This window comes from Triticum aestivum, chromosome 4D (assembly GCF_018294505.1).
Source record: "Triticum aestivum cultivar Chinese Spring chromosome 4D, IWGSC CS RefSeq v2.1, whole genome shotgun sequence".
Lineage (NCBI taxonomy): Eukaryota > Viridiplantae > Streptophyta > Magnoliopsida > Poales > Poaceae > Triticum > Triticum aestivum.
Genome location: NC_057805.1, coordinates 447,402,072 through 447,427,708, shown reverse-complemented (window position 1 = coordinate 447,427,708; position 25,637 = coordinate 447,402,072). Strand labels below are relative to the sequence as shown.

Here is a 25,637-nt window from a genome sequence, read left to right as displayed (position 1 = left end):
TATGAGATCATTTGAACAAACTATGTCATGAATGTGGCCATAAGGTTGATCATTTGGCTTGAATACCATGAATCTTCACGCATGATAGCTCATTTCTGAGAATACTTTTTTGAAATAATTACTGTATTACAAGTTTATTATTTTTCCTGGAAACTTGGTTACATATAATGACACAATGCGAAGGTTTTCCAATTTTTTGAATTTTTTTGAATTTTTTATGCCCGTTTCAAAATGCTATCAAAACGACGGGATTGACCGTTCCTAGCTAGTGGTTGAATCTTGGATTTTTTTGGTGTTTCTCTGATTAAATAGATACTTATGTACCTAGAAATGATTTTTGGAAAAAATAAAGAGCAAACTATGAGGCAGCTGTGGTTTAAATTTGACCCGCTTCCTGCTGAAACGGCGGAATTTTGTCTTTTTCACCAGAGGTGTATAAAAACTTTTGACAACCAATCATTTTGTCAATTGAACATTAAATATGGCCTAATATATTATAAAAATGATCTGGTCCCATTTTGCAACATATATATGGTAGGTCATTTACAAAAAAACTCAATTTAGGCACTCGAAAAATAGAAAATGATTTTTTTGACCAATTTAGATGGTCATAACGTCGTACTGTATTCTGATTGATCCGTGGACACATCACGCGGATCATGCATCGAACACCGTCGGATGATCGTGGATCCGACGGCAGTCATCAGCCCTTCCATACCATCCCCGAAACCCTAGCTCTGCCCTGTGGTAATTTTACATCCACCCCCCCGCCTCCTTTCTTTCCCTCGCTCTCTTCTCCTCCTCTCCCCTTCCAGATCCGCCCTCGCCGCCACTCGCCCCTCCCCTCGCTCTCCTCGATCCAGATCGCTCCTCCATCCCTCCCCTCCGGCATTACGGCGCCCCGAAGCGTGCGTGCTCCCCACCTCTTCTCCACCTCGCGCCTCGCAGTCGTACTACCAACCAACCCCGGCCGATGCAACTCCAGTCACTCCCCGCCTCGCGCGATGGTTGCCACGGCGAAGATCCCACAGCGGCAGCTCTTCATCGACGGCGACTGGCGCGCGCCCGCGCTCGGCCGCCGCCTCCCCGTCATCAACCCCACCACCGAGGCCTCCATCGGTCCGTACCAGATCCATCCATCCTGCTTTCTCTCTGCTTTCCGTTCGCCCGTGCCGGTGGGTGCTCATCGGTAGGTTTGCGCAGGCGGGATCCCGGCGGGCACCTCAGAGGACGTGGACGTGGCGGTGGCTGCCACGCGGGTGGCCCTCAAGAGGAACCGCGGCTGGTCCCGCTCGCCTGGTGCTGTCCGGGCCAAGTACCTCCGCGCGATCGCCGCCAAGGTACTACTCTCCTGCTGCTTCCGCGTGCAAGTACAACAATAGGCCATGTGGTTGCGTATGTAGATATGCTTGGATAGGTGAGATTGGTCGAGTTATATTTACCAAATATAAAGTAGCAGCTACCGGCGCGTAGTGGGATCTGAGCATGGGATCGGAACTGAACCAGCACATGGTGTTGTAGTTAGGCTGGCTTCTCAGATGGAACATGCCTTTGCCTAGGTCTGGGTTGGTGAACATGGTCTTCTTAGCTATGCATATTTTCTGTTTTAATGTCTGTATTAGTTCCCCCTGCCATTAAGTGCATCACTAAGAAGTCTGAATCAAGTTCCCCAATGACTGTCAGCTTATTTTCCATGGAGTGGAATTTGAGTTCTGAGCCTCAAATTATCAGAAAAGTTGCAGTCCCTTCTGCAACAACTTTATAAATCCAATATCTTATTACAAATCCATTCGGCCAGTTAGATCTTAAGCCTTTGCAAGCTTGGATGATATGATCTATTATGTGAGCATTTTACTAAATCCTTCTGTTACCTCCATTTGTGTTTTATGATAAACTGATGTGTAACATTTTGCATAGAAGCAATTATCTTTCTCTGTATTCAACAGTGAATTATATAACTGAGATTTATTTTGGCAGGTCAGTGCTGCTAATGAACGAATGCTAGGAGGGGGAGGTGTTGATGGAGGTATAAAGTAGCTTCCGACGAGATGGTGTGTATTGTACATACCCCTCTCTGATTTATGCACTTCACATGCATTTTCCTCATCACCCACCAACCGTAACATGCTAGTTGTATCTGTTGCAGCCATTCTTGCACTTGATTTCAAATCCGAGTGTGGTTTGTTTCTCTATAATTTTTTGGAGTGTGGGCTATTCGATCTGACGCGGCTCGTCGACGCAGGGTGATCGAGGAGAGGGGAGAGGCCTGGGCGAGTGGACCGGTCCGATCGGTCAGGGTGGCGACCAAGGAGCCGAGGATGTCGAGGAGGGCGGTGAACCCCGGCGGTCATGGAAAGGCGGCTGGACATGTGTAGGTGCCTCGTCAACCCGTGAACTCTCACAGGATAATTAATCCGGTTCCCTTTTGATCTCTTCGCATCAATTCTGCCGAACATCCCAGTAATCCTAGATTAATTTGGTTCTTTTGTTTTACTTATTGCAGGTGACACTGCTCTGGCCATTTCTGCGGCTTATGGGATGCCTGCTATCACGAGATATCTCCTGGGTCGTGGTGTTGGTCCAACTTGGACGGTGGAACAAAGAAACAATGAGTTTCTGTGCGACAACTTTGAGGATTGGATTATAACGTGAATTGGTTTCTGATACTTTGTCGCTCAAGTGTTAATTCTAGTCTTGTTTGCTCACCATTCGATGACTTTTGCTATTATTATAGTAGGCGCAATCAGCATGACTTCTTATGTGTTTCTTTTGCTATTATTATAGTAGGAGGTTGCTATTTTTTATTAGAACAAACATGAAATTGGTTGCTCTATTAGGCAACTCATTTTTTTTGTGCTATTTCCTGGAGCTTCGAGTGAAGAGTAGGCTTGCAATGCCTGCCTTTTTTGTGTGCTATTCCCTAGTTTGGGATTTTCTCCCAATTCCTAGGCATCTAGTTCCTATACTAATATACTTGTACTGCTCATGCTGCTGTTGCTAGTGGTCTTGTAGCACAGCATAGCACTTCTAGTTCCTATACTAATATACTTGTACTGCTCATCCAACTCTACTGATACATGTTTACACTGTTAATTATTGGTGAATGGTGATGTCTGTGGTCACGAGATCCTTTCCGCGGTTTGCAAAATGCTGTGATGAATCATGAAATCTACGACGTATGTCAGACTTCAGAGATGCCATTTATCATTGATGAGAAGATATTTCATATTCTGAGCAATAATGTTTGCATTTCATACTGATAGTTGCCAAACTATAAATTGTTATAGCCTTTTTTCTTGATGTCGATGCCTGCTTATATGTTTGAGGGTCAAGTGATGAGGAATAAACCATAATATGATGGAGCTCTTCTCCTCTGATTCTTAGTATTTAAGTCTCTGATGGTACCTCAACACCCTGATATGTTTGTGGCTTTCTATGCTATCCACATACTGAAGGAAGTCCTGCTATCTTCACAACAAATATAATTTTGCTTGAACGAGTTTATAAATTGAACTATCTCCACAACAAAGATATTTACCATTTGTAGTTCCAATCTAAAGTGTTGCTTGATTTCATTTGTGGTTCAAGTGATGATGAGAAACTGCAATAATATGACAGGAGTTACACTCTTGTGATTCGTAGTTTAAAGTCTGATGATTTCTTATCTTCAAATAACCGTTGCCTTGTGAAATGCAATGCTGCTCACGTTCTTGTTTTCTGACGAATTCTTTGATGCAATTTCTAGGACGGGTTTCTTTGACACTGAGGGAGTATTGTCTTATTACTTGTATATCCATCAGCTGTTACTGCGCCTTTGTGGCGCAGTCTGAATCTCTGTAGACCGATCATATCTGAAGCATGAGCCAAGCACATCATGTCTACAGTTTCAGAATGGAAAACCAATCATGCTATAAGTATTAAGCAACTCCATTGCAGTCTAATTTGTTCAGAATGGAGATGAAAACTTTGGTTGGTTTGCATCATACCTTATAGCCATATATATATAAAGCTTCCATTTAACGTCCGAAGAATGCATACCTGATTTGAGTTAGACTCTAGTCTTGACTATTTTATGTAGGTGGCAACTGACAAGAGTTTCAGTCTAGCTCATCTGAAGTTTCTCTGTATGCAGGAGGGCGAGCTGGAGGAGCTTGAGAAGGGCGTGGAGCCTGCGTGGGAAAGCTTGGTCCACCTGCTCAAGCGCATCGTCGACAGGCTAAACGTCATTGACCACATCAAGGCCGTCAAGGACTCGCCCGACCTCCGTGCCGCCGTCGAGGATGTCCAGGTAGTCTGTTCTTCTGTCACACTGCATGTGATCTGGACGAACAAAGTCGTTGATTGGTTAGGGCATCATCAGATGATGATGTTCTCTCTGTATTTCTTCTTACTCCATGAATTAATCCTAATGAATGCTGCTTGTTTTGCACAAGCTAACAAGGACACTAGCTAGAGTGCACTGCTGCTCCTCTTCTTGCATGCAACATAATCTGAAATTCATTCAGTTCCACTGTGCGTAAACACTATAGTGTACAACTATCAACTTGTTTCACTATTTAGTTTGTCACCCATTCAGCTTACTTACCGGGGCATCTTTCTTGTAAGAGTTTACTTAAAATAGATTGTAGTTTCTTTCTTGTTTGTTTTGATACCCATATACCTGCCCTGTATTAGCTCTTTCCTTTTGTGCACGTTAATTCAGCGTTTGTGTTGATTTGATGCCAATGTTCAGAAACAAGATTTTTGATGGATGGGTTTATGTGTTCTGCTGGTATATATGCACGCTAGTATATATGCACACGGATTGGCCTTCATTATTTTGTATCTACTGTTAGATATATGCTGTTAGATTTGCTTTCATTTTGTACCTAACCATTTTGTTCTATAACGTGCAGATGCTGGCGTTTCATGTTTCGTCGCGAGCATCAAGACGAAGAAGTCGGAAGAAGCATAGTTCAAGCTCATCGGAGCTAGTTCAAGGAGTAATGAAGCCCTTGATGCTGATCCGTATTGGAACAAATTGAAGCACGAACTGTGACATATAGAGCTTGTTATACTGTAGAGCTTGATGCTCATCGGCTCATGTGACATATTGTACACCTGCAGAGCTTGTTATACTGTGATCGCATTTGTATGTGTTGATGTAACAGATTGTTGCTTCTTGTTATTTGATGTATTACACCTGTTTTCTGTCTATTTTGATTTAAATATTGGTTGTTTAATTATTGGCATATTGAAATCTGAGGAACATGACCATGACAACAAGGACCCACAAACCAGAAACGGACATTTGGGACCCGCTTATCAGAATCTGACAATTGGGACCCATTTGAAAAAGGAAAAAGAAGGGCCACAACCCAAAAATAAAAAGGCTGAATTATAGGGCCTGGCCCGTGTAGCTTACCCAAATTGAAAGGAAAAAAACAACAAATGGGCTGAATTAATGGGCTCGGCCCATATAAACACCCAATTGGACCGGGCCGATTCTAATTTTTGACCTTTTTAATTGGCCGCAATTTTTCCACGTCGGAGCCGACGTGGCCTGGGCAGACAGCCAGTGACCAAAACAAAAGGTCATGGGTTCAACGACCTTCTGAGAGAAGGTCGTTAATTTCAGTTTACGACCGCCAGCTTTTGACCTTCTGTTTTTGGTCACAAAAAGGTCGCAAATGAAAAACTATGACCTTTCAGCGGCCAATAGTGAGGGTCACAAGTTGACATATTTCTTGTAGTGTATATATATATATCATGAAGCGAATTCAACGAAACAGTTATGAAATAGAAGCAACATATATAGTAAACATAGTTAACAAATTTCATCGTACCGAAAGTACCTAACTAGAGCGCGGCACCATACATTTAATAGTTTTGTCATACTGAGACATTCGAAGTTTCGTCATACAGAAAGTAACAAGTCACTAAACAGACACATTGTTTTTAAGCAGTGCACTCTTCCCATATGTCCATATCCGGGAGGACGGACCCAAGCTTAGTGAAAGGCGTCATGTCCTGACGCTGTTGGGCAATGCGGGTTCGGACGTCAGCTCGTGATATTGGGCCACTGTAGAACATCCCATTCTCTTCGAGGACATCTTTCATGATGATGGACGCAATTTCCTGCTGGATCCGGTAGAAATCATTTCAAAGACGATTATCCGGACGGCTCCAAAGGCTTCGGCCCATCTCTGGATATGGGTATCGGATGAAGATTTCATGCAAAGTGATTGCACATCCCTTTTGTACTCCATCATTAGATGGATGACGTAGAATCCATCATTCTCACTTCTTGCCGGTTGTTGAATGCAACAGAAGTCAGTCTTGTGGCTGAAACAGAGCCCGGCCTTTTTTTTGCATTGGATGTAGCCACTCGGCATGCTGAAGCCCAGCATAGCTCTATCCAGAACATACTTTATGTGTGTGTAATCTTTCTTCTGTATGTTCTTCGGCGGGTCCAAATATAGAGCGCGGGAGTAACGCGGGTAAAGAACGATGAGAACGGCACGATACCCCCCGCTGCGCAAAATACACGATCAATTTAGCCTCCATGCGTGCAAAGTAATTATTGAAATGCATGAAAGGATGTATGTGTTATAGTGCTATCCGCGGATGACTTACCTGGGATGATAAGGTAGGAGAATCGTTTCTTTTCCCTTATTGTTGACCAAGAATTCTTCGATGTACTGACTCGCATATTGACGGTTGGCGTCGTTGATTGACAAGAAGCCCTCATGCATGTAGTATGGCTCCGCGACCGCAGGACCGGTGACTTGCTCTCTCCTGACGATGTAGTTCATGTGCAGCGCATACAGGCGGATGAACGTAAAATTGAGTGTCCTCATTTGAAACATCTAGAAGATGTAATCAAACCTCAGGAAGAAGAGGTCTGCTAGGCATGTGTGGACGTACATCTTGCAACTGCTCGGCACATGAACCGTATAAAGTGGGTATCCTGGATCATCCGAGGCGAGGAGCCTTCTCTCTGTCAAAAGCACATGGTAATGGAGTCTCCTGAGATCCCCTGTTATGCCAGCTAGTGCATTCGCCAGTACCATTGGCTCTCCTGCGACATGGATTAATGGCGCATGTTTCATCGGTACACTGTCAACCTTGGTCGAAGGAAGCTGGCTGCTAGAACCAACATTGCCAGCTTTATTGGATTTTCTCGCCGTCGGTCTCTTCCTCTACTTCTTCTTGGTGGGCTGCAGTGTTGGTGGGTCTGTCAGACCTTCCCTAAGCACCACCCCTAGTGTTGCCGGGCTCAGCATTGGACGACTCTGGCTAATTAGTTGAGCTTGGGTGGAACCGGCATCTGGAGGCGTGTCATGCGAGGATTGCATGAACAAAGACTTCTTGCACTCCCGAGGACGTTCCGGCTCTGGTACATGCATCTCATATTCATATGGTTGACTCAGTGTTACTTCGTTCTCATAGCTGGTATTGAAATACTGGAGAGGGTTCTCGGCCTCCTCCATGTCATCATCCATATCCTCTTCCATGGGGCAGATGGCATCATCTGCTGGAACGGTTGGCCCTCCTTCCTCGTGTCTCTCGATCTCAGCAAGCAGCACAGACGATGGTTGTACTTGTGTAGGAGGGGTTGTGGTCATACCTTCCTGAGGTCCCGTTGGTGTGCTCCCGGCCACCTCGACACGAAGAAGATTTTTCGGACGCAGGATCGGCCAATTTTTGCATTGGCCAAGCTGTGTGGGGTCTCGTCATCCTCTCCATCGGTTTGTATCGGACGAGGGAAACCCTCGTAGCCCACTTTCACACTCGCCTCGGAGACCCTTAAGGCATTATCAGGCATCTGCCGGTGGTGGAACAATCGATCCTTGGGATCCACTATAGTACCCTTCCCCACATCCACCAACCCGCCCTTCATGTGGTAAAGGAGGGTGCACGGAGTGGAGTTGGCCTACAAAGACATATACGTGCGGCGTCACAGATCCAAAAAGAACGGCAACTGAAGGTTAATTAATTAGTTGAGTTGATGAAGGTGCGACGCGTATTTACCGTGAGGGCTTCGAGCTCGGCCAATGTCGACGGCCCGACATTCAATCCAGAGATGGAGCTGTCGGCGTTCTGGGAACGGGGGTCCCCAGACTTGCCTGCCATATGGCCCATCTTCATCAACAAGGCATCCAAGACCCTCACGAGGGTCCGAGCCTCGCGAGGCGGACGACGCAAGACCTCCTCTGGAGTAGCCTAGCCAGGCAGGCTCACGAGGAGCGGACATATCAAGCCAGGGCAAACCTCACGAGGTTCTCGTGACGTGAGCCATGACGAACGACACCAGGCGGGCGCCAGCGCGCGCAGCGTCCTTATTTCCTCTTTGGTGCTAAGGAGGCCAGCGCAGGCGAAGAGTACCGAGGCATCAGGCAAAGGTTGCTATATTGGTGCAACGAGACCAAGACTAGGAGGACGGCAAGACAGAGGTCATCGTGGAGCCCAAGACGACGTCACCACCAGAGCTTTTCGCAGGCGAAGACCGCTTTTGTCAGGATAGCTTGTACTAGCTGTCCCCCTTCAAATTTTCCCGCCGTTGTTGGCTCCCTTCCCGCTCGATATTTGGGAAGAGGACCAGGGCCTATATAAGTAGAGCTAGCCACCAAAGTAGAGGCATCTCATCTTAGCTTGATCCAACCCGATCGAGAGCCTAGCCACAAGAACACCTCAACCTCAGGAGGTTGTTCTTCCCTTGTACTGTTCATCATCAGCCCTGAAGGCAATCCACCACCACCACACTGGAGTAGGGTATTACACCACAACGGTGGCCCGAACCAGTATAAACCTCGTGTCTTTTTGTGTTGCGAGTTCGTCGAGTTCGTCCGCGAGATCTTAGCGAGCTAGGGCATAGATCGGTAGGACGGAAAGACTTCGCGCGCACCCCAATGTTCGAACCTTAAGGGTTTGCCGGAACCCCACATCCGACATTTGGCGCGCCAGGTAGGGGTGCGCCGTAGCTTCCCTTCCATCAGTTCGTCGCTCTGCCGCTCCGTCGTCTCCATGGCGGACGCTCGCCGTGCTCGAGCCGAGCGTCGGGCTGCCCTCACCGCCCGCGTCGCTCAGACGGCTCCCGTTGGCAGGCCACCTTGTCGTTTTTCGTCTCCCGCCGCCAACGCTGCCACCGGCCCGACGGGGAACGAGCAGCAGGCGTCCTTGGTGCATCCTTCGGTGCGGCAGGACGGCCGCACCGCTACTCCATCACTAACCCCTGCCGGTTCTTCGTCTCACGCGCGCCGCGCTCACATGGAGGCACGGGCCGCGCTCCTCGTGGCGAACGAACTCCTGCGCTACCACCCCGTCGACGACCTCTATGAGGAGTGGCTCGACCGCGTCACCGAGCTCGTCCGCGCCGCAGGGGGCTCTCCGGCGCCGTCCCTCTCTCTGCCTCCCCCTCAACCAGCGATGGGCGACGAGGCTCATGGCGTGCCTCCACCACCTCTGCCCCAAGACGGCGCCTTGGCACCAAGGCGCGCGGCTCCGCGGCGTGATCCGCCGCGCCCGGCGCCCGCGCGCGAAGAGAGAAGCTGCCAAGAAATCCCGCGGCCGCAAGAAGCTGCACCTGCGCTCCCCGTGCCACCTTGTCAAGACCGCGCACTGCCCGCAGCAGCGCAGTGCGGACCTCGTCAAGACCAAGCTCCACCTCCGAAGCGGGCGCCCGCAACCACGGCCGACTGCCGCGCCTTCACCCCCGAGCTGCGTAGCGTCGCCTGGCCAGGCAAGTTCAAGCTGGATCTGCCTCCTCGCTACGACGGCATCGCCGACCCCGCGGAGTTCCTGCAGCTCTATGAGCTGAGCATCGAAGCGGCCAACGGCGATGAAAAAGTCATGGCGAACTGGTTTCCCATGGCTCTCAAGGATGGAGCTCGCTCCTGGCTCCTGAACCTGTAGCACAGCTCGATCTCCTCCTGGGACGAGATGCACGACCGCTTCGTCGCCAACTTCCAGGGCACTCGCGACCGCCCACCGGCCGCGGGTGATCTACGCCGCATCAAGCAGCAACCAGGAGAGACCCTCCAGAAGTACATCCAACGCTTCAACAACACCCGCCTCAAGATCCCCAAGGTCACGGACGAGGCCATCATCTCCGCGTTTCCCGACGGCGTCCGCGACGTCAAGATGAAGGAAGAGCTCGCTATCCACGAGGAACTCTGCACATCTCAGGAGCTGTTCAACCAGGCGACCAAGTGCGCAAGAGCTGAGGAGGGGCGCCTTTCTCTCCTCGAGCTGCCAGCTGCAGGAGCGGAGGAGAAGAAGGCCAAGGCCAAGGACGTGAAGCGCAAGGAGGCGGTGGTGCTCGCAGCGGAGCCCGACACCAAGCGAGGCAGAGATCAGCCCGAGTCATCCAAGAACGGCTGACCGTTCTGCGCCTTCCACAACCTAAACACCCACAACACCAGCGACTGTCAAGAGCTCAGAGCCATACGGGAAGGACGCTACGGTCGACGCCCCGTGCGCAACGACCGGGGCTATGGTCGTGGAGGAGGATGAGGAGGCGGACGCTGGGACGACCGTGGCCCGCGCCAGGAGTGGCGCGACCGGCCTCGTGAGGACCGCTGGCAGGACCAACCTCGTGAGGGCGCCTGGAGGGACCCGCCTCGTGAGGATCGCCCCCAGGGCAACGCCGGTCTTCCCCGCTGCCGCCACCAAGAAGGAACGACGACCATGACCAGGACGAGGGGGTTGGGGGCTTCCAAGAGCCGCGTGCAATCGCCTGCATTTTGGGTGGCGGCCAGGCCCCAGCCTCTCGGCGCATCTTCAAAAAGTTCGCTCGCGAGGTGAACGCGGTGCTCCCGAAGCTCGAGGCCACGCGCCCGCTCAAGTGGTCCCAATGCGCCATCACTTTCAACTCGGCGGATCAGCTCAAGTGCGCAGCCACCGCTGGAGTCATCAACAATGTGCAGGTCACCAAGACCCTCATCGACGGCGGCGCAGGGCTCAACGTCCTGTCCATCGACACGTTCGACAACCTCCAAGTGCCATATGAACAGCTCCATCCCACCAAGCCTTTCTCAGGAGTGACCGACGGTTCCACCACACCGATAGGGCAGGTCCGCCTGCCTGTCACCTTCGGGGAGCGCAAGAACTACCGCACCGAGCTCATCGACTTCGACGTCGCGCACATCCGCCTGCCGTACAATGCCATCCTCGGGTATCTAGCCCTGGCCAAGTTCATGGCAGTCACTCATCACGGCTACAACATTCTCAAGATGCCGGGAAGCGGAGGAATCATCATGGTCCCGTGTGAAGAGAGGGATGCGGTGTGCTCCCTCGAGCGCGCCTTTCAAGCCGCAGTAATCGACGATCCCGACAGCAGAAGTGAAGGCCCTCCGGAGGCCATCCCCAAGAAGAAGCAGCCGCGCCGCGTAGGACCTCAGGAGGATGGCGTCGCGGCAGGGGCCTCGTCAGGATCGGCGCTCGTCCCAGGGGCGCCTCCCTCTGTCGCATAGGAAAGCGCGCCCGGCGCCCTCCTCGGGCAGGGCTCGGGGGCTCTCTTCTGGAGGGCCTCTGACCTTGCCAACCTCACGAGGGAGGCGCTTGGGCACCACTTGGAAGCATGCTTCGCGGCACATGTTCCTCAGGAGAGCACAGGGCAGGGAGTGCCCACCACTCAGGAGTTCGTCACCAAGACCACCCAGGAACTGCAAGACGCAAGAGCCATGCGCGGTGACCGCCGTTCACGAGGCGCAGCTCCCCATCCTGGCGAGGATGATGGGCTGCGTGTCTACATTCACGTCCCAGGGCTCAATAGGGTCGCATCTCAGGAGCGCTTCTGGCCATCGCGTGTGGGCCGCTGCGAGGGCCCACCACACAGCTATGTTCGCACGCCCTTCGGCTTGCCGAGCGTGGCGTCAGCCTATCAACACGACCTGCGGCGTGTCCTGGCGGCTCAGGAGGCCAGGTACCACGCTGTCCTGGAGGAGATGGAGACGGTCTTCAGGGAACCTCCCGAGCCCCCAGAGCATCCCGAGGCCCAGGGTCCCGGTGGCTCATGAGGAGTCATTTCTTCGACGCACGCCTTCAGCTGCACCAACTCTACTTTGTCTACAGAACCAGGTGACATCTTCCAAGCTCATTTAGCTCGGAGCGCCCCTCGGGCTGCATTATTCCCAGGCCACGTGGGTCCGTCCCTGTGGCATGTATCCTTTTTTGCTTATGTCTTTAGCTTACCTTGCTGGGGGCGCCCCTCGGGCTGCACCATCCCCAAGCCGCTCAGGCCGGACCAAGTGGCATGTATCTCCCTACATTTACCTAAGCTGATCTGCTCTCCATGCTTAACCTGCCAACTACTACCACCTGCCTGACCATCGCCTCCCCCGGGGCCTCCACACAGGCACGGCGCTGGCGCATGGGTCCGTCCCTGTCACCTCGACAAACCTGAGCGGTCGAGCTCTATCTCGCGGCACGCCCCGCGCACGTCACCTCACCAGGCCCTCAGTGCCTTCATCTCATCCAGAGCAACCAGCGGCAGGCTGACAGCTGTAACGGCAAACCGTGTTTCTTCTTATGCCTGTTCACAGGGATCCCGTGGGAAGGATAGCAGGCGGCACCGAGCATCGTGACTCAGGAGCTCTTACTGGCTCTCCAGCCCTCACCCCCTGGCCTTGACCACGGCATCGCGACCTGGCATACCAGCGGCGGCTGAGCTCGCTCGAGGGCCGGGATCTGAGGACGTAGAGCACTAAGGAAAGCATGAGGGGAGGGAAACTCGTATGGGCCGGCCTAGCTATGCCGCACAAGTAGGCGCGCAGCCCTGGCGCAACGCCAGGAGTTGCCACGAAATCAACAAGATAAGTCCCACACTCGGATCGGCTAAATGTCTGGGCCTAATGGTCACTCATGCCTTGCCGCAACCCCGTTGCGGCCACGTCGACTCCCATTCTCGCCTTACCATGGCTTCTTGAGCGCTAAGGGGGACCTCCTGAGCATCGTGCCTCAGGGGCTCTTACTGGACCTCGGGCCGCACACCTCCTGGCCTTGACCACGGCACGCGACCTGGCATACCAGCGACGGCTGTAGCCTGCCTGGGGACCGGGACCTGTCAGCGTAGAGCAACAAGCTATCGCGTGGAAAGAAAGGGGGGGACCGAGCCTTAACGGGACATGCATTCACCAAATTCTCATAACAGGGAAGATAGGCACAAAAGACAATGCAGACCCTTACATGCCCCCGTGGGGTGATTCATGATTCTTCGCAGGAAACAAAAGCTGATACTAAGGGGAATCCTATCTACATCCTCTCGTGGCGGATGCCATCATCAATAGTGGGCCACAAGGGCCGGCACCAACCCCATCCAGATCAGCGGCGGCGACGGCCGGGCGCCGCGGCTCTGCTCCGGGCGCGGCGAGAGCTCGGGGGCACGTAGCTGTCATCGCTCGTCTCCGGAGTCTCGTAAGGCTCAGGAGAGTTGCTGGACTCCCAAGGGCTGCTGCTGCTGGAGTAGCCGCGAGCGGAGCGCGCGTCAGTTTGGCGCTCCTCTCCGGAGCAGCACTCCAGGCGATGACCCTCGGCATCGAAGACCTTGAAGAAGAGCGTGGAAACGCCATCGTACTCGAAGTGGATCGCGAGGGCGCCCCTCGCACGGCAGACCCGCGCGATCACCCCACAGCCACGGGTCATGAAGATCTTGCCGGTGGGAACCGCTTCGATCTCCGCTCCGGTCGCCGGAGCGCTGCAGTCGGCGTGCTGCAACCAGAGCTCAAGAGGCCCCCTCGGTGGCATCACATCGGAGAAGAACCGCGGGAAGCGGATCCAGGAGCTTGGAGGCATCGGCGCCCACAGCACCAACTCGCGCGACCCCGGACACGGCGTGGGCGGCGCTGCTCGTCGCTCCGACCTCCCGAGCCCTTGGCTCGGGCGTACAAGGGTAACGGGTACCCCAGAGGAGGCGCTCGCACCAAGGCCTCGACACCACCTGCATCGCTGCTTCATCACGGCGATGGATCGACCTCTTCTTCAGCGGAAGTGGCCCCGGATCATCACGGGGGGCCTTTCCTTTCTCTTCTGTAGAAAACCTTCTGATAGGCGCCATTGTTGTCAGCAGTGGAGCAAGGAGGAAGAAGCAAGCAAGAGAGGAAGAGATGGGAGATGGGGGCTCCGCCCCGCCCCCTCCCCCATTTATAGCAAGAGAAGGCCAACCGGCGTCTCCGACAATCGCAGGTAATGATGGTTTTCCTTGCATGTCGCAGGGACTTGTCAAGTCATGCAGTTGCCGAGGCAGCATGGGGAAGCGGAGACGCCCAGGTCCAATCAACCGCCACACGTCAACCGAGGCCGTAGGCTCTTGGGGCCCGCGGTGCTCCGAACTTGACCCTTGGCTTCGCCGCGAAGCCAAGCCCGAGCGCACCTTGGGCCCGGGGGCTACTGTCGGTGTTCTGGGAACGGGGGTCCCCAGACTTGCCTGCCTGCGGCCCACGGCATGGCTAACCCAGCAGGCCATATGGCCCATCTTCATCAACAAGGCATCCAAGACCCTCGCGAGGCGGACGACGCAAGACCTCCTCTGGAGTGGCCTAGCTAGGCAGGCTCACGAGGAGCGGAGATATCAAGGCAGGTTAAACCTCACGAGGCTCTCATGACGTGAGCCATGACGAATGACACCAGGCGGGCGCCAGGCGGGCGCCAGCGCGCGGAGCGTCCTTATTTCCTCTTTGGTGCTAAGGAGGCCAGCACAGGCAAAGAGTACCGAGGCATCAGGCAAAGGTTGCTATATTGGTGCAATGAGACCAAGACCAGGAGGACGGCAAGACAGAGGTCATCGTGGAGCCCAAGACGGCGTCACCACCAGAGCTTTTCGCAGGCGAAGACCGCTTTTGTCAGGATAGCTTGTACTAGCTGTCCCCCTTCAAATTTTCCCGCCGTTGTTGGCTCCCTTCCCGCTCGATATTTGGGAAGAGGACCAGGGCCTATATAAGTAGAGCTAGCCACCAAAGTAGAGGCATCTCATCTTAGCTTGATCCAACCCGATCGAGAGCCTAGCCACAAGAACACCTCAACCTCAGGAGGCTGTTCTTCCCTTGTACTGTTCATCATCAGCCTAGAGGCAATCCACCACCACCACACTAGAGTAGGGTATTACACCACAACGGTGGCCCGAACCAGTATAAACCTCGTGTCTTTTTGTGTTGCGAGTTCGTCGAGTTCGTCCGCGAGATCTTAGCGAGCTAGGGCATAGATCGGTAGGAGGGAAAGACTTCACGCGAAACCCAGTGTTCAAACCTTAAGGGTTTGCCAGAACCCCACATCCGACAGGAGCTAGGGCTGCTGTGACAGCTGGGTGCAGGAGCAGGTGCTGGAGGAGGTGCGGGCGCGGTTGCCATACTAGGTACGGGTATGGGTGCGGTGTTCATTGAGTTGCTCCGGTGAAGCTGGGCATGGGAAAATCACTTGGTGGCGCGTTTGGATTTTGTTGCGCCCATATGACCACAGTTGGAATCAAGCTTGTAAAGGCAGCCACCATATCATCTCTACAGGCAGCTACCGTTTCCCGGATTATCTCAGCTTTGGTCTCAGCTTTTGCTTTCTCCATCGCCCGCGCCAACTTCTCGTCGATAGTCACTTGACTGAACTTCTTTCTCTGTCTTTTGGCCTCGGGGTCCTCGTTATAATAGTACTTCCACGTGGCGCCATCCCCAGCGCCGTGCACACGTCCATATTGCGGCCGCTAATCGGGCGGGTATCCCATCATTATGTGCATGGCCCGGTTGAAAGGAGTGTCCCACTTGTACTTCACCGACGACTGAGTCGACTGAGTCGACGAGTCGCTTTCGGCCGCAAGCTTGTGTTGCTCTCTCTGCAAAATGGACCGTGAATCATTTACGAACGTGACTAGAATGTAGTAGACTTCGTTGAGCAGAAACTAATATGTAAGGTGGTAAAAGGATAATTACCAGTAATCTCATGAATTTCCTAGTCGGCCCGTCGGTGAAAAAAAAAATTTGGGTCCCACGAGAATTGGGCCCTGATGAAGTCGTGCTCCTGCTGGTCGGTGAACTCAGCCAATGAGTCTGGGATCCCCTGATGTTCACGTTCTGCGTCCTCCTTAGCCCACACGGGCCTCTTTCCCGTGTAACCACGACTTCCAAGGTGGTGGTTCCCCATGTTCTTTGCCTGCAGCTGCTTGCCTCTCTCCAACCTGGCCTTGGCAGCTTCTTCATTGCAAGTCTCCTTGAACTTTTCAAAGTCCTCTATCGTAATTTTCGAATTGTCTGCAACAATCTCGGTGTAGGTTTCATGGTCTACTGGAATCGCCCTTTTCACCCTAGTTTTCCAAGCGCTCAATGCGTTGCTGAACTTCCCTATGGCTTTGTTGTTGATTTTTTTCATGGCATCATCATCCCATGGGTCGACATCGTCACTCCGACCGGGGAACAGGAATCTTGCGTGCAACCTAGTTAGGAGCGGCTTCTTCAAATGTTCATTCTTCCATATTTTTGTGGTGTTGATGTTAGCGGTATCCCGTAGGATGCATGCTAGTTGGTTCCCGTAACACGCTGCCACTTCCCACGGCTCTATTGGCTCGAACTCGCCAGGGTGCACCGCCGTGACCACGAGTCTTCCGGTGCCGAGCTCATTTGGGCGTCGTGCCCTCTTTTCCTTCTTTCCCTCACTGGCTTGGGAGGCCTCACCTTCCGTGATGTAGTTAGCAACATGATCAGCGCCAGTCTCAGTGCCTATGTCGTTGGTGGCATCAGTGTCGGCGCCGGCGCCACCACCGTCGTCCTCCGTCATGACAAGGGGGTCCTGATACCCAGCTTGCTCTCTCTCCTGATCTGCCAGAAAGTTGAGGTAGACGTGTGCTCGACCTAATTGGGACTGAGAAGCTCCGGCCTCATCGGTGTTAGTCATGTTTCCTAGGGTTCAATATCGTAGTCGTTTAATTATCGTGCTTTATATAATAAAGTGAATAATGACAAAAAAGGTGACCTTTGTTTCGCCAAAAATGTCGTTTCATTCCCGTCGCGACAAATCTCGAGCACTTGATATGTCCAACTTTCTAGCACAAGTCATGCCGAAATTCACGGAAAATTTCGGCATGACCTTTGCTAGAAAGTGCACATATAGAGCGCCTGAAATTTGCCGGAATGGAAATGAATCAACATTTCCAGCAAAACATAGGTCACTCGCAATCGGTTTCCCTGCAAATGGCAATAAGCACTATGTGCTAAAGTAGCATTTCACTAACAATCACGGAGATGTAACCCTCACAAGAAAATTTCACATACTCATCTGCATGTCAAGTGATGTGTGTCATCGCATGCATGTCAAGTGATCTGTGGCAGACATATAGTGGACAAATAGTGGCAGTAACAAATGGAGAGCACAGACATATAGTGGCAGTAACAAATGGAGAGCAATCAATCTAAACTAAACTTCCATTAAAAATCCTCATTTTCAAAATGGACAGAAACATAAGCTAATTTTCATTTTCATTTAAAAATCCTCATTTTCAAACACTATAATTTTCAGTGTTTTCTTTTCTTCTTTTTTAACTTCAGTAATGTGCCACTTTTAACTGAATATCTATACTCTATTTACTAAAGTTATAGTGTAATTAAAGTCTAAATTCAAGTAGTAAATACATTTGGCATTTATTCTATGTAATTTAAAGTGTAACTTTAGTAATTCTACAGTGTAATAAGTTTTCACTGTAATTAATATAAAAAATTCTAAAGTCTAACATAATGTATAGTAACCCTCTAACTTACTAGGCCATGTTTGGTTGCGAAGTATTTTTAGAGTATTTCAAGAATACTACAATACTTTAGAATAATGTGGTTTAAAATACTTTGAGGTGTATGGCTCTAGTAAAAATTGTTGTATTATAAACTACAGTATCCACAAAACTATAGTATTTTTGCAGTATTAAAAAAAGAGGTTGGGACCTCATTTTGGCTACCGTATCCACACAACATTGACTCCAAACAGAGCCCTATTCTCTGTTCCAAAAATTATTGTAAAAATTTCTAATTTTACAGTGTAATTCTATTGTGAATTACATTTTTGTAAATCTACCGCAAATGCACTGTAAATCTATTGAAATTCTAACATCATGCTGAGAAGTAGGAGAGGGTTTGTTTCTCATAGGAGGTAGAAGTGCTTAGTGAAATTTGGTCAGAGAGAAGTCGGCCGGGTTGGGGTCGCCGGGGCTGAGGGGGTCGGCGTCGTCGGGGTTGAGGACGTCGGCGTCGTGGTCGGGGTCGCCGGGGCTGAGGGGTCGGGGTCGCTGAGCCTTGTTGATCTGCAGAGACCAAATTTAGTCAGAGAGAGAGCCGGGGCTGAGGGGTCGGAGAGGAAGGAAGAGGGGGCGAGGGGCCGTACCGGAGCGGGAGGGGGTCGGTGGCCAGCGTCGGGGTCGGTGGCCGGCGTCAGGGTCGGGGCTGAGGCCGAGTCCGGCGTCGGCGACGGCGTGGGTGGTGCGGCGTGGGTGGTGCAGCGTGGGCGGTGCGGCGTCGGCGGCGGCATGGGCGGTGCGGCATCGGCGGTGGCATGGGTTCTCTCGGAGAAAAGGGGATCGACGAGCGGCGAGTGAGAGACAGGAAAGAGATAGGAGCTAGCGGACCGGTGCTATAGGCAACTTAGCTATTGTGCGGGTTGGCAAAACACGTTATAGCTAAGTTAGCTATAGCACTGCCCTAGCCAAAACGCGCTACTGCTAATTTTTTGCTTTTTCTTTTTCTTTTCCTTAGCTATAGCGCTGCCCAAGCAAAAACGCGCTACTGCTAACTTTTTTTATTTTTTATTTTTATTTTTCTTAGCTATAGCGCGTGTTGGCAAAATGTGTTATAGCTAAGTTAGCTATAGCGCTGCCCATGCCAAAACGCGCTACTGCTAACTTTTTTTTCTTATTTTATTTTTTATTTTCTTATTTTATTTTTATTTTTCTTTTTCATATTCCACAAACTACCTTCCTTTTTATTTTATTTTTATTTCTCTTTTTACATTTATTATTCTTTTTCTTTTTCTTTCATTTCATTTTCCACAACTTATTAGTTCCTTTTGCTTTTTCTTTCATTTCATTTTGAAATACTTCCTTTCTTTTTCATTTTCTTTTTCATTCATTTGCACTTTTCTTTTTCTTATCTTTCTTTTACACTTTCCTTCCTTTACTTTGGTCTGTCGTTGGAGCAATACCACTGTTACCCTCCGGATAATAATTAGTATAATATATATTACATGATTTGACCGCTAACGGCGATATACAAAATAGACACACACAAAATTTGTGGATTAGTTTGTCAACTTGGGCGACGACGACGCTTCAGACTAATCTTCTTCCCTCTTTTGTTCGTTTGTCGAATAATTGAGCCCATGGTCCTGACTTTTCCTTCTCCAGGGATTACGATCTTTCATAGGTAATTGTCACGACCGGTTTTTCAATAAAATAATTATTGAGAAACCAATCCCTGTTACGGACCAGCGAGGAAGAATTCCTTCTCACTGATAGACAATACATTGGTCACAGAAGAAAAATACCAGGAGTACTAAATATAATACAAAGTTGAGCAGAGACTGCCCAACAATTTATTACATGCACGCCGATAAAACAATACGGCGGATAGGGTGGCAAACTTCTAACTCACGATAATAACGGTGGTGGAAATATCATCGCGAAGCGAGTGACATGATTCCAGAATACTACAACTCTTCGAGTGTTGGAGTGAGGCTCGAGAAGACTTATTGCGGGTGGCGGAAGCGTAAACGATACAAGTGACCAATATCCGGGATCGCGCAGGACTGACTGGGACTCCTCTAGGCGTCGGACGCGCTATCAAACCCTTCATCCAAGAGATCGCCTTCGTCAACATCTGGCCAAATCAACAAGCCAGGTGAGTACTATGAAAGTACTCGCAAGACAGTTTGGACATAAGGTATAACAAATGCAAACATGAAGCACATGAATAAGTTAACCAGTGCGATCAGACATAGAGATAAAAAAATACTGGGTGCCAAGCGAGGGTCTGAATGAGGCCTCGAGCGGAAACTGCAGAATAGTAATGCGGGTGCCAAACGAGTGTCTGAAAGACTCCTCGAGCGGAAAATGCGGAATAGTAATACTGGTGCCAAACGAGTGTCTGAAAGACTCCTCGAGCGGAAAATGCGGAATAATAATACAGGTGCCAAACGAGTGTCTGAAAGACTCCTCGAGCGGAAAATGCGGAATAATAATACAGGTGCCAAACGAGTGTCTGAAAGACTCCTCGAGCGGAAAATGCAGAATAATAATGCCACAGTCGGGCGTCGGGGCGACACCACATAAAGGGCTTATAACAGAAAGTAAAGACAGTGCATGCCGCAGTCGGATGTCTGAGCGACATCACATAAAGGGCTTATATCGAAAGTGAGAACGAGTACACGCCACAGTCGGACGTCTGCGCGACGTCTCATAAAGGGCTTATATTGTAACACAACAATACAATAATTTGGGAATATAACTTATCATAAGCACGAGACAAATATAATGTTAGTCCATCCACAGGAATAACAATAAAATTGAATTTACCACTTGAGCTTGTTCACCGGGGGCAAGTTTTTCACACGGATAGATTTGGATGTAAAGTCTACATTTCTGATCATGGATACGATGATTTGGGAAGAATTGACTCTGCAGAGTTTGTACTTAACCACAGCCAACGGATTTCAGTAGTCACGGGGACTAGTTCCGTCTACGGTGTTCTGGAAGGAACACGTCTAACCAGTACACACCCAATTTAACCATCCGAAGCCAGGGATCACCCTCGGCAACATTCAGGAAAAACCCTGAGTCGGGGAGGCTACAACCTCGCGTAGCATGGGATCAAATTTCTATACGCGCGCTATAAGGGGGTGCCCCCCCTCTCGGTCCCAACCGGAAACACCCATGCCCCCTGACCGAATGACTGGCTTTAATCCTGGGCCAAGGTACCATCATCCCGGCCTCTCTGTTTGGTGTGTACACGGAAAGAGGTTACCAACTTACTAAACCGTATCCTGGCAATGAGACATGTGGTAGCACGGAAAGGGGAAGGGACGATAACACGGCTCCAACCATGTTAACGTCGGAAAAGTCGGATGACACAAGGCTGGCATGCTACAACAGTACCACCTTGCTGCCCTTCATGTCACCACATGATTAGGCCACCTCTCATCAGAGGTCATCGCAACTTTGGAACATGCGGGAAAAGATCGATAACGTGGCTCCAACCACGTTAACGTCGAAGAGAGTCGGATGACGCAAGGCTGGCATGCTACAATAGTACCACCTTGCTGCCCTTCATGTCACTACATGATTAGGCCACCTCTCATCAGAGGTCATCGCAACTTCGGAACGACCGGGTCGTTGCCTTACAAGCAACGAGGTATTTATCGACACTCACATGCCACGCACAAACTTTCACATGAACATGCAAAACATCTGCCATATCAAATGTTCAAACATGCTTGCCTGGTTCGGAGAAGTCGGAGTCTAGCTCGGCGAAGTTCGCGGCTCCGTCCCCTCTCCCGGAACCTACGACAATCACGAAACGGGGTACTAACGTGAAAACCAACACATGCACAGAAACTTTGCCAAATATTTTTCAAATAAATCGCATAAAAAACTAGACAAAATTTGGAGATTGGCAGAAAAAGAATCACTCAAAAATACCCTTTCATTAAAAAGTTATAAAGGTTTCTGTCCAGGGACCTTTCTGTAATGAAACAGAAAAGTTCCAGGGTTTTAACTGAGAAAACAGAAAACGCTTCGGCTGGGAATGCGCAAGCGCGAGGAGAAAACGTATTTTGCCCGAAGGCGCCAACAGAAAACGGTTCGGGGAAATAAAACAGAGGCTGACACGCGGGGCCCGCATGTCAGGTTTGAAAGCTCGCCGGCGCCCGAAGACGGCGGTGGACGCCGGCGTCGAACCACGGCGAGTTAGGAGAAACGGAGGGTACCAAGAGCTTCAGTGTCTTCTTCTGCGTCAGTGGGTGGTGGACTCGTCCAACGGGGAGCACCACGTCGACGGCGACACTATCTCCGGCGGACGGCGGTTCGGGTGAGGTTGGGGAACTCCGGTGGAGGGCTGCAAAGTACGAATTGAGGCGCGGGTCAGAACGGGTGATGCAAGGAGAAGCTACTGGCAAGAGAATGGGGGCTGCAGAGCACACACGGGGGCGAATCGGGTTGGATCCCGTGGCGGATCGCGGCGGCCGGAGTCGAGGAAGGAGACCTCCTCGGGGCTCTTCCAGTGGCTAGGCGTGCTCTAGGGGAAGTGTAGGGCTGGTGGGTGCTCGAGTTGAAGCTCGGGACCTCTATTTATAGGCAGATCGACGGGGTGGCCGTGAACGGAGAATCTCCGGCGAGCGATTACGGCGGAGCAGTGGGTTGGCAGGGGGTTTGAGCGGTCGAGCAGCATCAGTGGATGTTACGGGACTCGTTTTGCAGCTAAACGGAGCTGGCCCTGGCGTAATGGCGTCTGCTCACGGTGAGGTGACCGCACGGGCTCAACGGCGGCAGAGAGCGCGCTCCGCGCCCTGGGGTTCACGACGAGAGCGGCAGCGCATTCGGGGGAGTGGACGGCCACGCGGCGGGCTCCGGTGGTTTGGGCGGCGCTGGGTGGAGTCGGCGGCGCCGTGTCTCCCGCTGGCGTCCGCAAAGCCGCCGCCGGCGTCGGTCACGGGGCGGCGCACCTTCTGCTGCTCGTCGCCGACGCCCGCAAGATGCCAGGCACTCGTGTGGTGCAGGAACAAGAAGGCGAGGACGAGGAGCAAGGCGACGCGATGGCACTGGCGAGATCGACGCCCGTTTCTGAAGAAAACGATAGCAGCCACTGCAGTGTTGTCTGAACTTAACTGAAACTTGACATGACCATGCACTGCAGGTGTTCGACAGTAGGTTTTGGTAAAGAGATAAATTTTTCTGGAGCTGTAACTTGGTGAGATGATCACTCAAAGCACCCAGAGGCTGCATGAATTTACTTGGAATTTTTGGAGAAAGTTTTGAATGAATTTCACCAAATTTGGCAAATCTGGTCCAAACTTGCAGCTGATGTAGTTTGAAAATTTTGAACTGGAGACCAGTGGATCTTCATGGTTCTAGGTTGAGGGTTCAAAGGACTAGGAGGGGAAAGAAGTTTGGGGCCAAAAATCAAAACAGAAAAAGGGGTTCCTTTGTAAATCTCCAAGAGCTATAAGAGGAGACAGAAATTTGTTTGAATAGAATTTGAATGAAAAAAGATCACATGGGGAGGTTCAACTTGCTGGATTTGATGCAAATCATGATCCAAAGGTGAGGGAAGGGTTAGGAGAGAGGATTTGCACTTATGCCATGGCAAGAAGGAATAGTCGAAAGTGGCAAAGTACTTTCCAAAAGCCATAGTGCAAATTCAAGAAAAGGTTTTCAAAAGTTATTCTCTCAAATGAAAAACATTTTGTCTTGAGCCCAAATGAAAAGCAAGGACTCCCAAGGTCAAGGGCAGATCTTGGGTGAATCCAAATAAAAAAAATTCCATAAAGAAAATATATGAGAGGGAGAGTTCTCTTGAAGAAAAAATTTTAAATCACTCCCTTCAAGTCAATAAAAACCTTTTGAAAAATCCAATAAAAACTTGGGTGTCACAGTAATGTAGTCTTCCTTCTTCTTTAGACATATGTTTCATCGTCATCAACATCATCTTCCCTCATCGGATCACCGTACTGGTCGTAGTCTTCCTCGTTGGCGACTCCATCCATTCCGGCGATGCTCCTTTTGCTTCTCCTCGCGACAACACGGCTGGGATTGATTGGATCAGTTATGAAGAAACATTGTGTCACGTGTTTAGCGTGTACCCATGGCTCATTTTTGGCGATAGCGTTGACGGTACCGCTATCGGAGTCGGGTATACACATGGTAGTGAAATGTCGGTTTTCTCTTTGTACATTCTTAGCCCATCTGACACGGACCATCGTCGCGCTATGCAATCCAGAGTAGTTAAGCTCCCATATCTCTTCGACCCTTTCGTAATATCTTTCAATTACATTCCCGGTCATGGCTTCCATCGTCACCCCTGAGTTTTGGTCATCAATGTTTATATCTTTCTCCTCTGTGTAGAACATGTATCCGTTGATATCGTATGCTTGATAAGTCGCGAGGTTGGTCGAGGGCCATGTGCTAAGGCGTATATGAGCGTTCCATTCGGACAACCCTCTTCCGGGGGATTAGCGAGAACTCGCTCTTTGAACCAACGCAAGAAAGTGGAGTTGTGCTCTCTAATAACTTCAGCGTCCGTCCTGTGCACCCCACGGTCATGGTACTTCTTTGTGATGGTCTCTTTGTGTAGTGTCACGAAATCTTCTAGCACATCTAGGTGTTGTAGCACTACTAAGTTTCGTTTTGTCGGCCCGAGCGTAACACATTCACATCCCTATGACCATTGGTGTCACCTTCGCCTTCGAGCCTTCCACAGTGCTTGTTGACGGGCAAACCAACAACAGGGTCTTTGGTGCCTACTAGATAACTCTCACAGAAAGAGATGCACTCTTTGGTCAGATATCCCTGGGCTATGCTTCCATCTGGACGGGACATGTTACGAACGAATCCTTTGATGACCCCATTCATCCTCTCGAATGGCATCATGCTGTGCAGGAATGTCGGCCCTAGGTCGATGATGTCGTCCATGATGTGGACACATAGATGCACCATGACATCAAAGAACGCGGGTGGGAGTTACATCTCTAGCTCATTCAGTATGACAACAATCTCTTCCTGTAGCCTATGGAGTTGCCTCACACTGATCGACTTTCGAGAGATAGCATCAAAAAAGTGGCATAGGTCAGTAAGCGTCTCACGCACATGTGTGTCCATAATCCCTCTAAGTGCAACCGGGAGTAACTGCGTCATCATCACATGACAGTCATGAGACTTCATCCCACTGAACCTTTTTTTTCTTAGTGTCCAGATATTTGCTTATCTTCCCTCCCGGAACTAACTTTGGTTCCGGCAAGGCACTTCAACAATTGATCGACCTCCTTTGGATCTAAGGTGATGCAAGAGGGGGAGCAATATTGTTCTTCCTTCTTGTTTACTTTTTTGCCCCTATCTTCCATCTCCATCTCCTTCTCGGTCTCCTTTGACGACCTTTTACCGGGCATTTGGAGATCTTTCCTAATATTCAAAAATTCCAAGTCTTTTCTTGCCTTCGACCCATCCTTGGTCCTCTCCGGCATGTTCATCAATGTTCCAAGCAAACTCTCAAGGATATTTTTTGTGATATGCATTTGATCAAGGTATGAGGCGTGTCGAGTATGGGCCAGTATTCCAAGTCCCAGAAAACAGATCTCGTCTTCCATACCTTCAGCAGGGGCTCCGGTGCCTTTTTCTTTGTCTTTCCCTGTGAGGGGCACTCATCCCAGTTCTTCAATAACTCATATATTTCTGCACCGCCACACTTACGTGGAGGACCTCGATGCTTAACCTTACCATTGAATAGATCTCCACGCTTTCTCCACGGGTCATCCTTCTTGATCCATCTTCGATGCCCCATGTACATGATTTTCGAAGACCCGCCATCTTTCGATAGTTGCAGAGAAGTTGTATCATCCATGCACCTCGTGCATCTGCAATATCCGTGGCACACCTGGCTGGAGAGATAGCCGTAACCGAGATAGTCCTGCACCGTCGTGATCAGTGCAGCTCTCAT

General features: G+C 50.5%; 1 protein-coding gene, 2 non-coding genes and 1 pseudogene across 3 annotated transcripts; all 4 read left to right on the top strand.

Annotated features, from left to right (window-relative positions):
- Positions 1-3,144: 3,144 nt before the first annotated feature.
- Positions 3,145-3,241, top strand: LOC123100880 (small nucleolar RNA R64/Z200 family). Its single transcript, XR_006448507.1, has one exon. It is a non-coding gene; the product is annotated as a small nucleolar RNA R64/Z200 family (small nucleolar RNA).
- An 84-nt stretch (positions 3,242-3,325) lies between these two features.
- LOC123100865 (small nucleolar RNA Z199) lies at positions 3,326-3,406 on the top strand. The gene has a single exon (XR_006448494.1). It is a non-coding gene; the product is annotated as a small nucleolar RNA Z199 (small nucleolar RNA).
- A 174-nt stretch (positions 3,407-3,580) lies between these two features.
- LOC123100866 (uncharacterized) lies at positions 3,581-3,659 on the top strand (annotated as a pseudogene).
- A 270-nt stretch (positions 3,660-3,929) lies between these two features.
- LOC123100264 (probable cytosolic oligopeptidase A) lies at positions 3,930-5,094 on the top strand. Its single transcript, XM_044522214.1, has 2 exons — positions 3,930-4,288; positions 4,896-5,094. Exons 1-2 carry the CDS (start codon positions 4,127-4,129, stop codon positions 5,022-5,024), a joined length of 291 nt encoding a protein of 96 aa, XP_044378149.1. The 5' UTR covers positions 3,930-4,126; the 3' UTR covers positions 5,025-5,094.
- Positions 5,095-25,637: the final 20,543 nt, after the last annotated feature.

Coding starts and splice junctions, on each gene's coding strand:
- LOC123100264 (XM_044522214.1), top strand. CDS start 4,127: ATGCAGGAGGGCGAGCTGGAGGAGCTTGAGAAGGGCGTGGAGCCTGCG. Junction 4,289..4,895: donor CCGCCGTCGAGGATGTCCAG/GTAGTCTGTTCT, acceptor TATAACGTGCAG/ATGCTGGCGTTTCATGTTTC.